This window comes from Xenopus laevis, chromosome 2L, assembly GCF_017654675.1.
Source record: "Xenopus laevis strain J_2021 chromosome 2L, Xenopus_laevis_v10.1, whole genome shotgun sequence".
Taxonomy (NCBI): Eukaryota; Metazoa; Chordata; class Amphibia; order Anura; family Pipidae; genus Xenopus; species Xenopus laevis.
Genome location: NC_054373.1, coordinates 156,199,325 through 156,213,261, shown reverse-complemented (window position 1 = coordinate 156,213,261; position 13,937 = coordinate 156,199,325). Strand labels below are relative to the sequence as shown.

General features: G+C 38.2%; 1 protein-coding gene across 1 annotated transcript; it reads right to left on the bottom strand.

Moving 5' to 3' along the window:
* Positions 1 to 6,508: 6,508 nt before the first annotated feature.
* krt78.3.L (keratin 78, gene 3 L homeolog) lies at positions 6,509 to 13,461 on the bottom strand. The gene is made up of 9 exons (XM_018245555.2): positions 12,955 to 13,461; positions 12,621 to 12,841; positions 12,305 to 12,365; positions 9,371 to 9,466; positions 8,727 to 8,891; positions 8,006 to 8,131; positions 7,389 to 7,609; positions 6,849 to 6,883; positions 6,509 to 6,758 (listed from the first exon to the last, which is right to left on the bottom strand). The coding sequence occupies exons 1-9, from the start codon at positions 13,387 to 13,389 to the stop codon at positions 6,589 to 6,591; spliced, it is 1,530 nt and encodes a 509-aa protein (XP_018101044.1). The 5' UTR covers positions 13,390 to 13,461; the 3' UTR covers positions 6,509 to 6,588.
* Between the last annotated feature and the right edge of the window lie 476 nt (positions 13,462 to 13,937).

The window sequence follows — 13,937 nt, the reverse complement described above, 5'->3', positions numbered from 1 at the left end:
AAACCCCTCTCAAAAGCATGACAAGGGGACTCCTCAATTTGACCCTTTGCCTTGAGCTATCCTACTGGACCCCATTATTACATACCTTAATGCTACCAGGAGGCAGAGATGGGTGTAAAATGGCCACAGCATTTATTCACATTTTATTAAATAAATAGGACTGTCACGGTCGGCACTCAACACCAGAACAAATGACAAGCTCCCTGGTCTCGGCTGGTGCTTCACCTGTAGTGTGACCGCCTTTTGCCTCGGGAGGAGCCCTCAGCTACTTGGATGCCACCAGGACTTAAACGAGAGGTGCAAGGCTATAGGTTCTGGATAGGCAGAGGGGCATGACTGTAAAGCAAAGTCTTTGGGCAGAAGGTCGTAGTACAAGGCGTTAGGCAAAAGAGTAGTCAGTTCAGGCCGGATCGGGGCAGGCAGAGAATAATTGTAGTCAGGCAGGCAAGGGTCAAACCAGGAAGTCAAACAGAGGGTTAAGCAGAATCGAAGTCGATAATCAGGCAAGGAGTCAGGATACAGAATGTAGAATCGTCAAAAGCCAGGCAGGGGTCAAAACAGGTAATCAGGATCAGATTTCAAACAAAATAGCAAAAGCTAATAGCACCAGGAACAAATCCTATAACGGGCAGCGTGTAAAAGAAAATGTACCTTTAAATAGTTTTAAATTTCGCGTATGACGTCAGCGCGCCTTTAAATACCAAGGAGATGCGCCATGCGCTCCTTAAGAAACCGGCGCCTGGGGCGCAGAAGCTCTCCCCACCGAGGGGGCTGCAGGCGTCCCTGCCGTCCCCCCACTAGACCACCAGGGTAAGTTTTCGTCACAAGGACCTTGCCAGATTAACCCAAGGTAATATACTAAAGCCAGAATTTCACAAGAGATCGCTATTATGCTGTGCCGCCAACATGAGAGAAGTTCAGCAGCAGTACATCTGCAGTGTGTCGATGATAGGAAATCCAAGCAGGCTGCCCCCTAGCGCTAACAGTAGCAGTGTCTGTATCAAGCAATCCACCGTGCAGTCACAGGAGAGAACCTCCTTTCTCCCTCTTCTAAACTTACCTGTGCAGTACTCTGGCAAGGTCCTACCACTACTGTGACAAATAAAACTTAAAATATATCATATATCCACTGTTTTGATCCAGAGGAAGGCAAAAAACCCAGCCCGAAGCCAGTTCCAATTATGCTTCAAGAGGGAAAAAATACCTTCCTGACCCCAATGGCGATCAGAAACATTCCCTGGATCAAGCAATTGACATTAATTTAACATAAATAAATACAGTACAGACTCTCACAATTATAATGTGTAAAAATACAGAAACCACAATATAACAGCGCTTTCATGAAAACATCTATATTCAGTTATTATTAGATAATATGAGGACATAAAGTAGAAAACTCCTGACATTTCACAAAATTTGCAAAATGAGAGAGAGTGGGCGGGATGTTTCTACCTGCTTAGAAGATAAGGAAGTGAACTGCTTCTTCTCCTGACATCAAATCCCTCTCTTACTCAGCCCCTGGGTCTGGCCATCTCCTGCTTAACTCATTCCTTCTCACCTAAACACAGCTACATGTGATTCTGCACATCTCTGATCTAGACCAGCATAATTTAGCTGCTTGTCATTCCCATTCTTTGTCATGCAGCCCCTGCAGCTCCAGGGCTTTCCTTTAACAGAATCACCCGGCAGTGCATTCCACAACCTCACTGTCTTTACTGTGAAAAACCACCTACATTGCTTCAAATAAAAGTTCTTTTCTTCTAGTTTGAAGGGGTGGCCTCTGGTACGGTGAGCCTCTTTGTCGTTAAAAATGACCCCTGCTATTTGTCTATAATGGCCTCTAATGTACTTGTAAAGTGTAATCATGTCCCCTCGCAAGTGCCTTTTTTCCAGAGGAAACAACCCCAACCTTGTCAGTCTACCCTTGTAATTTAAGTCTTCCATCCCTCTAACCAATTTAGTTGCACTTAGTCTCTGCACTCTCTCCAGCTCATTTATATCCCTCTTAAGGACTGGAGTCCAAAACTGCACTGCATCAGGGAAATATAAATTAATTATATTTATATTTTCATCCCTTAAATTAATGCCCTTTTTTATGCAAGACAGAACTTTATTTGCTTTAGTAGCCACAAAATGACACTGCCCAGAATTAGACAACTTGTTATCTACAAAAACCCCTAGATCCTTTTCATTTAAGGAAACTCCCAACACATTGCCATTTAGTGTATAACTTGCATTTATATTATTTTTGCCAAAGTGCATAACCTGCATTTCTCAACATTGAACCTCATTTTCCAGTTTGCTGCCCAGTTTTCCAACTTAGACAAATCACTCTGCAAAGTGGCAGCATCCTGCATGGAACCTATAGTTCTGCACAATTTAGTATCATCTGCAAAAATAGAAACAGTACTTTTAATGCCCACCTCCAGGTCATAAATAAACAAGTTAAAAAGCAAGGGACCTAGTGCAGAGCCCTGCGGTACTCCACTAACAACACTGGTCCAATTAGAAAATGTTCCATTTACCACCACTCTTTGTAGTCTATCTTTTAGCCAGTTCTCTATCCAGGTACAAATACTATGTTCCAGGCCAACATTCCTTAATTTAACCAGTAACCTTCTGTGGGGCACTGTATCAAATGCTTTAGCAACGTCCACTGCCAACTCAGATTAGAGGTCCCTGCTCACCTTCTCATAAAAAGAAATTAAGTTAGTCTGGCAAGATCTATTATGCATAAAACCATGCTGGCACAAACTCATAGTATTATGATTTGCTATGAAGTCCAGTATCTTATCCTTTATTAACCCTTCAATAAGCTTTCCTACCACTGATGTAACACTAATGGACCTAAAATTTTGAACTTGAGAATGGGATCCCTTTTTGAATAGAGGCACCACATTAGCAATTCGCCAGTCTCGCGGCACCGTGCCAAACCTCAATGAATCCTGAAAAATTAAGTAAAGAGGTTTGGCAATCACAGAGCTAAGCTCGCTAAGTACCCTGGGATGAATACCATCAGGCTGTTTATCTTAACATTTTCTAGTTTCTTTTGAATTTCCTCATGTGTGAACCATGCATCATTAGTGGTATTACCAGAACTGAGACTATTAATAAGGAAATCTTCATTAAATGGTTCCTCAAGGTCACTTGTGTGCATTGATATAAAGTACATTGTAAGCATTTAATCGGTGCTGTATATCAAATTGATTAGCATTGGAAGCATCCAGCAATCATGTCACTGGGGCTCAGCTTCTCTATCGTTCACCAACAAAGGAGTGAAACTTGCAATGGGGTGCTAACTGTGTTACCCTAGCCTTGGCCAATGGATTGGCACCCTTTAAATGTCCTGTATATATTTTTATGGACACTTTACCTTTGGAATACCGACCCACTATCACTTCAACAGTAGACTGCTCTCTATTTTTTGCACCTCAACATACAGTAGGATTAGGGATGGACAAATCTGACCCCTTTCACTTTGCCAAAAATTTGCAAAACATTTGCCAAATGCTTTGAAGTCAATGGGGTGCTTGTCACGAAACATTTTTCAAACCATGCAACATTTTTCAAACCATGCAACATTTTTTAAAACTATATATTAGAGTCTATGGGTGTTTTTTCTTGGCGAAACACGGCAAATATCCATTTGTACTTTTTATAACTTTCACTGCATTCGTGATTTTAGAGAAACAATTGTGGTTTCAGAAATGAACGTTTCACATTCATGTTCCAAGTGTAATACGCAAATACACATGATAATAAAATGATCCTACTCACCTCATATTATTCTTCATAGAAAGAGAAGAGAAACAAACATACTTGTCAGTTTACCTTCTCTCTCTCACTGAATCATTAACAAGTTTACATGTGCAGATACATCATATTATAATTTATGTCCCGACAATCATGGTGGAGCAGAACTTCAGCTAGGCTTAGAAGATTCGACGAGACCATGGTCCTTTTGAGTCATAGAATATTTCTGTGGCACCTAGTGAAATATTCGCTAATTCATGTGGCTCTTAATTCAACTGAAATTCTTATTTTGATTTCATCATGAATATAACTGCCTCTTTAGGGGTGTATGTATTATTTTGTGATTGGCCACCATACTAAAGTTCTTCCCATTTATTGTCCAAAAGCTGTGTTTGATGCTAAAAAAAGGTATTTTAAGCATTTAACCTCCATAATAATTTTGTAAACATTTTCATTTTAAATATGCGTTCTTAGGTATTTTTCAGGTTCTTCTTGAGAAAAGCCATGAAAGAATAACAAGAATGCAAGTTATTGATGGTTTGAAAAACCAGGCTGCCTTTTACGAACGAAAAGAAATATTATGGCATCTCAGGTGTGCAGTTAGACAGGTAAAGCAATAATTTGATGTTTGGCTGTCACATCTGCCAGAGTATGCATGTACTACTGTAGTGAAGAAAACATAATGACAGGCAGCAATCTAAATATAGCTGATTTTATGCCCCAAGTATTATTTCATGTTATTGTGGAGAAACAGTAACAGGAGGTTTTTACTGTTACAGTTGGTGCTTAGTATAGGGTAAAGGGGGATGCCTAGAAAGGCATAGTATTAGGATGTGTCTTTGTACGGGTTATGAAAAAACAAAAAGATTCTTGTTTTTATGGCCCTATTTCACTGACCACACTGATGACAGGCCATCAGCCCGCTGTTACTGGTACATGCTCTCTTCTGTCATCTTGCTTATAACAAAATAGGAAGGCTATGGGAGGGTTAAAGAGAATGTGTGCAGGCAGCCTTGAGATATGGCAGCTAATGCAAGGCCCAAAATTATTGAATGAGTCACTAACAACTGGGGAGCCATAGGAAGAGCTGAACTGACCATATAATTTGCTTCTGTCAGTTGCAACAATGTATTTTAAAAGGCACAATAATTTAAAAAAATAATTGAAAAAAATGTATTTTAAAAGGAACAATAATTTAAAAAAAAAGTTTTAAAACTTCTCCCAAATTCTGTACAAGACACACGGTGTAAATGAGTATTCTTGCATTCTAATACAGGTATAGGATCTATTATATAGAATGCACAAGACCTGGGGTTTTCTAGATAAGGGATCTTTCTGTAATTTGGATTACAATACCTTAATTCTGCTTAAAAAAAAAATTGAAACATTAAATAAATAGGATTGTTCTGCCACCAACTGGATTCAGTAGCTTAGATACTTTGGCTTCTTTGTAAGCTTTGTTAGTGCCTAAACTTGCAATATACTGATTTTATAAATGGTGACCAAGTGCCCGTTTTGGATGCAATGAAAAAGCAGACCCAACAAAATGATTTTCAGATGCAGTTTATTTAGAGATACAGATTCAACCACCTTCAGTGATGCGTCAAGTGCTCCTCCCAAAAATAGCAACCCCCACCAATTGCAACAGAGATTAAAAAGGCATTTTTATAGACCAACAATTTGGTAAAGAATGGACATTCATATCACAGCATAAAAGTAATATCAAATCCGAGCAGCAGTTGATCGGGGGTTGGCATTTTCCACTGGCAATTCTTATGTTTCATTATCAAGATGTTGGGTCATATGGCTTATGCCCAGCTACCCTTAAAGGGATACTGTCATGGGGAAAAAAAAATTTCAAAATGAATCAGTTAATAATGCTGATCCAGCAGAATTCTGCACTGAAATCCATTTCTCAAAAGAGCAAACAGATTTTTTATATTCAATTTTGAAATCTGACATGGGGCTAGACATATTGTCAATTTCCCAGCTGCCCCAAGTTATGTGACTTGTGCTCTGATAAACTTCAATCACTCTTTACAGCTGTACTGCAAGTTGGAGTGATATCACTCCCCTCCCTTCCCCCCCCCCAGCAGCCAAACAAAAGAACAATGGGAAGGTAACCAGATAACAGCTCCCTAACACAAGATAACAGCTGCCTTGTAGATCTAAGAACAACACTCAATAGTAAAAACCCATGTCCCACTGAGACACATTCAGTTGCATTGAGAAGGAAAAACAGCAGCCTGCCAGAAAGCATTTCTCCTAAAGTGCAGGCACAAGTCACATGACCAGGGGCAGCTGGGAAATTGACAAAATGTCTAGCCCCATGTCAGATTTCAAAATTGAATATAAAAAAATCTGTTTGCTCTTTTGAGAAATGGATTTCAGTGCAGAAGTCTGCTGGAGCAGCACTATTAACTGATGCGTTTTGAAAATGTTTTCCGATGACAGTATCCCTTTAACAATAACAGAATTATTCAGGTCTGATCCACTGCATCATGCCTATTAGTTGCATTTCCGTGTCCATAGAAAGAAACCCCTGACAACTTTACATTCTATAGGGCTGGAAAGTGTTTTATATATGAGAAAATGCAATAAACCTTGTGCATGAATGGGCAGGACAAGACTATAATATTATAAGGTCATGTTAACAGACATTTGTCATTCTTGGTGTGTCCCAGATTGGTTATTTGCGAATGACCTATGTATTTGTCTGGTTAGGAAAATAGATGCGGCTGAGTTAAAACGAGATAAGTAGACAGAGAATCAGCAGTTGCTGAAGATGGTTGTTATTTTTTCTGACTGGGGTCTTTTAAAGTAAATCTTACATATCTAATAGCCTGGTTTGGTACAGGAGGGTCCGCAGGGTTTTGCTGACTGTGCACACTTGGGAGCACACTTGGGGGCTTCTACTCCTGCAAGGATACTTCCACTGTTTTTCAAGTTGCATGAAGATATACATTCAGCATTTGCATTTCCAAGCTTTCCAGTACTGTACACAGCTGCAAATAAGAAGCAAACATGAAATGAACTGAACATATTGCTGAAAAATTAATAATCATCTTGATTGATTAGAGCAGAGTGATACTTACACATTTTGACATCATTAGTAATTTCTCCATGCATTCTAAAAGGAAAGATAAAAAAATGATGAACTGATGCTCAGGCTATTCTTTTGTTCTTCCTTGGACTGATGGATCAAATCTTGTGCAGTTACTATAGTTATTTACCCCCATTAGCCATTGGCGCAACATGTTCGCTCTGTACTGCAACAGAGGCCCACACTCAAACCACTTGCTGGGAAATTTGTATTAAATCTGCCGAAACTTATTTGTATTGCATGTTTGTTAAACCAGGATTTGGAAAAAAAGAGATGGAATTCAAATACAAATATTACTAGAAGCTATTTTATGCCATCATTTCTATTGGCAGGCACTAATACATAATATATATATCAAACATGTTTACATCCTGCAAGATAAGATTATTATCTGGAGATGTTTTTATGTAAAAACTCCACACTGCATAGGATTTTTATATTTTGCTACATGACCCATAGAGCAGTTGGATCAGCAAAGTATAAAACGACAATATAAATACTTTCTCAATTTCCTAACTACACAAGTACTAACCTGCTCTCCTCTCCCTCCAGAAGAGTTCTGTAGGTAGCAATTTCCACATCCAGTGCTAATTTGACTCTGAGAAGCTCCTGATATTCCTTCAACTGAAGGGCCAAGTCCTCTTTGGCTTTCTGTAATACAGCCTCCAACTCTGACATCTTACATCTGGCATCTTTCACTGTAGCCTCACCTCTGGATTCAGCATTACAAATGGTGGCTTGCAGAGCAGCAATCTTGAGGATAAATAATGTAATAAAGTGTCACTGTCATTGACTAAAACCATCCCTTGCGTAATATAATAAAATCACATATTCCCATATATGTGTTGTGTAGAATCATATATTGCAGTGATGGTACTGCTTTCTACAAATACTAAATAATCCTGCCTCTTATACTACACCCACACTCCTTTTCCACTCTCACATCCCTTCATATATAAAAAATACTTATATTATTTTATACCCTCAATTATTCTTCATTATGACCCATATGCATGATGTGTGCCCTACCATCCAGTTCCTCAACTCTCTAGCCTTCTGTGCCACCTGCACATGGCCATCAGATTGCACATTCATACTCTAAAAACATATTGTTTGACATTTATATCTTCATAAATATTATATGTATACCTGTTTCTTCACACACTCAATCTCTGCCTGCAGTCTCTTTATCATGGTATGCAGGTCTTGAATTTCAGTCTTAGAGCTCCGTATATTGTCTCCATGTTGTCCTGCTGCGTCCTTCAGCTGCTGGAACTGGTGCAGAAGAGGGGAAAAACCAGTGAGCTAGTCGCAATCACACTGTTCAATGAAACTTAATGAATTTTTCATAGGTACATATAAAAAAAAGACCAAAGCAATGTGTTTCACTAACAAAATTCTTATTTCTAGTGTAGTAATTTTTTGTCTTGTTTATAGCTATTAAGCCAATGATATAAATCAGGGCTATCCAGCTGAAAGTTGGTTGGCTGGAGAAGACTTTCCAAGAGATTTTTATGGCATCTGTGCCTGCTCAAGAGCAACAACAGATGTAGAATTAATTGAAAGGCAAGCATTTCATTTTAGTTCTGCCAATCCAAGGCATCTACTCAAACCAACCAATCAACACAATGCTAGGTGTCTGTATACATGGAGATTGATGTTTGAACAAACCATTATCCATTATTGTAAAAAAACAGGGGTAGTCCAAATTCCGCATCCATCTTTCATCTCTAAGTGGTCAATGGGAAACACACATTCCCTTTGTCACCATCATTTGTGGTTTAGATGCAATTACTATAAAACTGAAGACTAAACATAAATAATAAAATCAGAAGCTTGGAGTGGGTTGTGGCAAGAAGGTAGGCCTAACCTTTTTGGCATATGCAGCCTCGGCTTCAGCTTTGCTTCTGACGGCAATTTCCTCATACTGAGCTTTACAATCTGCAATGAGGCCATTCAGGTCCAAGTCCCGGTTGTTGTCCATGCACAGAACAACATTAATATCAGACAAACATTCTTGTAGTTCTGCTAGTTCCTGTAAGAAAAAGCAAACACTATTATTTTCCTCTTGATGATACTACTGGTTCAAGGCACCAATGAGCTATTTTGTCAATAATTATTAATTATTAATTAATTAATAGTTTATTTTAACACACATATGATGGGAAGGCTACATAGAAGGTTTCTGTGCCTAGACACTTTACATTTTCTATGAAAACAGCACTTTCTAATTTACAAATGCACTGTTTTATAATCTGCAATGTTATCTTATTGCATTTATTATACAGTCATCACCAGAACCAGATCATGGATTACACATTGATTAATTCCAATTACAAGTAAATCATGAACTCAAAAACCAACCAACTAAAAAAAAATATGAAACTATTCGTCAATGTTATTCAGGGAAGGAGAATGCCATTTTTGTTTGGGGAGGGTACCAATAAAAGGCTTTTGATTGGAGAGAGTATAATTATATTTGATGCAGTGACTTTATATGGGGAGGTTTAGTACCGCATCAAAGATGCTCCTCAAGAAGTTCATCTCATTTCCCAAGGATTCCTCTTTGGCCTCCATCTCTGCTTTTTTCATGTATAATATATCCACATCCTTTAAAAAAGAAGAATTGTATTATTAGAACATCTGCTAGACATGCACAGGCTGGTCAAAGTTGCTACAGATCTCTTATCTGGAAACTCATTATCCAGAAAGGTCCACTGGAGGCCATCTCCCATGGAGCCCATTTTAAAACATAAATCACATGTTTTAAAATGATTTAATTTTTCGTCTATAATAACTAAACAGTACCTTACTGTTAACTAAGCTGCATGAATCCATATTGGTGGCAAAACAATCGTATTTAATGTTTAACTGATTTTTTAATATAGTTAAGGGATTGTGATCAAAAAAGAACACCTTGGGCAAATTTACTAAAGGGCGAAGCAAGCAAAAATTTGCCAAAACGGCAATTCACAGGGACATTAGCAATTTACTTAAATGCATAGAGGACAATTCACTAGCGAAAGAGCTCTGCACTAACAAAGTTTCGCTCCCTTTCACCAGGCAAATTTTTGCTCAAGCGAAAGATCGCTACTATGCAAATTCATCAAAATGCAAACTTTCCACTATGCTACCCTTTTAGCTAGAGTCTGCTTTGCCAGGTTATACCTGGCGAAGTGAAAAGATGAAGTTACATCCTCCTCAATCTTATGTTATGTCAGTGGCATCATATCCTGTATGCCAAAAAGTCATAAAAAAAGACAAAACACTGGTGTTTTTTCATATTTTAAAGTGGGATTAAAAACTTGTAACTGTTAAATATATGTTTTTTTTATAAAAAATGTTTACCCATTTGAAGTTCATTCCATATTTGTTTTAGGATGGGCTCATGTCTAGGGCAATAGAGGATCTCTTTTGTCTTTATTTTGCTTCCTTGTACATTTGTAATAATAAGTGGCCACTTCAAGCATTTGCACCAACATAACAAATAAAGACATATATATAACCTATATGTACCCGCCCTATTTAAATTGGCGTAAGTGTGTTAACAAAGTTTTGCTAGGAAGAAAGTCAGAAAGTAACACTAGCAAAAGTTTGCTTAGAAATGTCCGCACTGACTAATTTTCTCTGGCAAAACTCCACCGTATGTGCTGCGAATTAACGTCCGACAAAGTTGCGCGAAGTGTGGCGGAGCCTACCAAGGCAAAAATCTGCCCTTTAGTAAATTTGCCCCCATAAGTCTAGAGCATTCTGTATAATAGATCCCATATTATTGTATGAGTGAGGGTGTATAAAAGTATTATTAGCTCATACATTGAGCCAAGGGTACAGTTCACACCTATGTTGAATATATAAACATGTTTGGAAGTAAACTTGAAGAGAAACTTTATGTCTTGTAAGAAGTCCTTAGCAGAAACAAAACACGGATAACCTTGATTTACAACAGGGTCTGCTTTAACCACATAAAGACATAAAATAAATAATAATAAATACTGGCCACTCTAATAGGTAAATAGCCTTCCAGCTATGAATTGAATGTTCTAATAGAATTAAATACTTATGGCATCTACCTTCTTTGAAACAACTCACTGCACATTAGAATGAGGATTAATGTAATGTAGAATTTCTTCTACAACTACATGTATTTGCCCATACACAAGAAACTCTACTATAGTTTATGAAAACAATCTGCGGTGTAGTTATGTGGGCAGCCATTCAAGCACAGGACACACAGCAGATAACAGATAAGCTCTTTAGTATTCAATGGAATTCTACTGAGCGTATCTGTTATTTGCTGTGTGTTCTGTGCTTGAATGGCAGCCCCCATGGCTGCACAGTAACTTGTTTATATAAACTACTGTAGTCTACCTGAAGCAAACACATCAGGTTTACAGAGAAACAGAACATTATATTGTCATAACTTTAAAACACACTATATTTTTTGTTACTGTTTCTTTAATTCTAGTAATTTAATCAGAAGATGAATCTTACCAAATTTATGTGTATTATAAAACAAGCATTTAAAATGTGCTTTATGAGTAGGGATGTCGCGGACTGTTCGCCGGCGAACTTGTTCGCGCGAACATCGGCTGTTCGCGTCCGCCGCAAGTTCGCGAACGTCGCGCGACGTTCGCCAATAGGCGTTCGCGTCAAAATCGTTCGACCATTCGACCATTCGAGCGCTAAAATCGAAGGATTTTCGTTCGAATCGAACGATCGAAGCATTGGATCGAATGAAATCATTCGATCCAATGGCTTCGATCGTTCGACTCGAACGAAAATCGTTCGATCGAACGATTACAATCCTTCGATCGTTTGAATCGAACGATTTTCGGATGATCGAAGTTCGCGAACAGTTCGCGAACTGTTCGCAAATTTTGCCGGTGTTCGCGAACGGCGTTCGCGAACACATCGGCGGCGGTTCGCTACATCCCTATTTATGAGCAGTTATGAAAGTCATCTGATGTACGTTGAAAATATACAAGGGCAGTATTCCCACAAAAGCAGGACCAATCCAAGCCCATGAGCACATTGTGTATTATGCTATAACAAAGTGCTAAATCATTCTGCTCATGGCATAGTGCATACTTTGTAAGTTACTATACCTTGGGTTTTATTCACCTGGTTGTAGACAAAGTAGTGCTGATGATGTAACATATGAGATTTAAATCGATTATTAGGCTGTGTCGACTCAGCAAAATTGTTGTTTAATTTCTACCTTGTAGAACTAAGTAATATTTAAATTGTTTAGTATAAAAGAGCCTGTGTAAACATTATGTTTCCAAAGCAAAAAGAAAAATGGGAGCAAATTTCTTACAGTTAGGGTACATATAAGTTCTGTAAGGGTATAGAATGTCTTAAATTAGTGTTTGTGAATAATTGTGAATGTGTGCAGATAGATAATTGCAGTAGATTAGTCATTTTCATATAAATATTGTCCAAACGTACCTTTTTGAGGGAAACAAACTCATTTTCGGCACATGTTCTCTTATTAATCTCTTCATCATATCTGTTAGGAAATGTATATATACAGTAGGTCAATGTCATAAGAAGAAGAGCACTGAAACTACAGAAGCTGCCAAATATTCCTGGCAAAATGATTGTCCTTTGGAAAAGTCAACAGGGCTACCAACAGTAACTTATTTTAAGGCAGCCTATTACAAAGTATAAATTCCCATATAAGATATATCCCATTAATGCGTAAATGAGCCCATTCATGTTTATAATAATGTGTATAATGGAATTGGTTTGGATTTGAACTAACTTGCACTTGAACTCTTCCACCACATCTTGCATATTCTTTAGATCCCCATCTAGGTGGCATTTTTCATTCTTTAATCCTTCCAGTTGTCTCTGAAGGTTGGTAATGTAGGTATCGAACAATGGTTTAATAGTGTCTCTCCTAGAGGAAAGTTTCTGACTTTTTTCTTGCAAAAAGTTAAATTTTGTTCCCAGAATCTGATTTTGTTGTTCAAGAAATCGAACCTAAAAGCAAGGGATTAGAGAGAGAAAAAAGTAAAAGATTCCACAATATATTCCTTTAAACTTGATAGATTTCTTGAGTTTTAAAAATCCAGTATTCCAATACACAAACTTACCTTGTCAATAAAACCTGCAAATTTGTTGTTGAGGCACTTGATCTGATCCCTTTCTTCGCTTCGCACCTTTTGGATATTTGGGTCAATATCTACATTTACTGGCTGGAGGAGAATTTGGTTGACTGTAACCTGTTGGATACCTCCTGGTGGACATATCGGAAAGGTGTCGGTTCCAAAACTCTTGCTGGTACCCAACGTGGACCCAAGGACTCTCCCACTGCTGATAGAGGTCCTTTTGTGACCCCCTAAACAATATAGGCTTCCAGTGGATTTTAGCTTTCCACTGCTGTGGTAGATGGGGTTACCTCCAGCAGATGATAAAGAGCTGAAATTATATTTTGGCCCTACAAATCCTCCACCAATGGAACAAGCTGTGTAGCCTTGGACATTGCATGATCCAGATTTGCTGCCCAAAGACTGTCTGATTTGGCTCATTGTACTTTCTTCGGATCTTCAGCCAGGTACAGTACAGATAAAACAGGAAGCCCAAGACAATTAACCGTAATTATGAAACTAAAGTTCTCCTTTTATATGTTTTAGATGAGGGCTTGGTTGCCTAACACAATGAAGATGTATTTGTAACTCTAATAGCTTGGCTTTGGCAATTATGACACCAGGCAATCCTTCTACACTTGCTAAATACAGGTGTAAATTAAACTTATTAGCGTCTCTTTGTGTTTACAAACTCTAATGTCAAGCTAATTAATCTATCATATTGTATAAAGTATCGTATCAAAACAGGACAAAGTGGCTTTATCTTCTTTGCTAATGATGATAACACACACATATGTATTTTGTGAATAAAATTTCACATGTTGGTAGAGAGCAGTCATTCGGAGGTGTCATTTGAGTGAAACAATATCAGCTATTAACGACTTTGTTCTAGATGTAAAATGGAGTCAGGCGCATCTACGTCAATTGAAGCAGGGCAACCCGGAAGATACCACCACCTTTTGACTAGGCGATAGCTCTAGGTTTTCCAC

What these genes read in the sequence shown, in the direction of transcription:
- krt78.3.L (XM_018245555.2), bottom strand. Translation starts at nt 13,389, where the DNA reads ATGAGCCAAATCAGACAGTCTTTGGGCAGCAAATCTGGATCATGCAAT. An exon ending in GTGGAAGAGTTCAAGTGCAA is followed by an intron (nt 12,366 to 12,620) that starts GTTAGTTCAAAT and finishes ATTTCCTAACAG; the next exon opens with ATATGATGAAGAGATTAATA. An exon ending in AGTTTGTTTCCCTCAAAAAG is followed by an intron (nt 9,467 to 12,304) that starts GTACGTTTGGAC and finishes TCTTTTTTAAAG; the next exon opens with GATGTGGATATATTATACAT.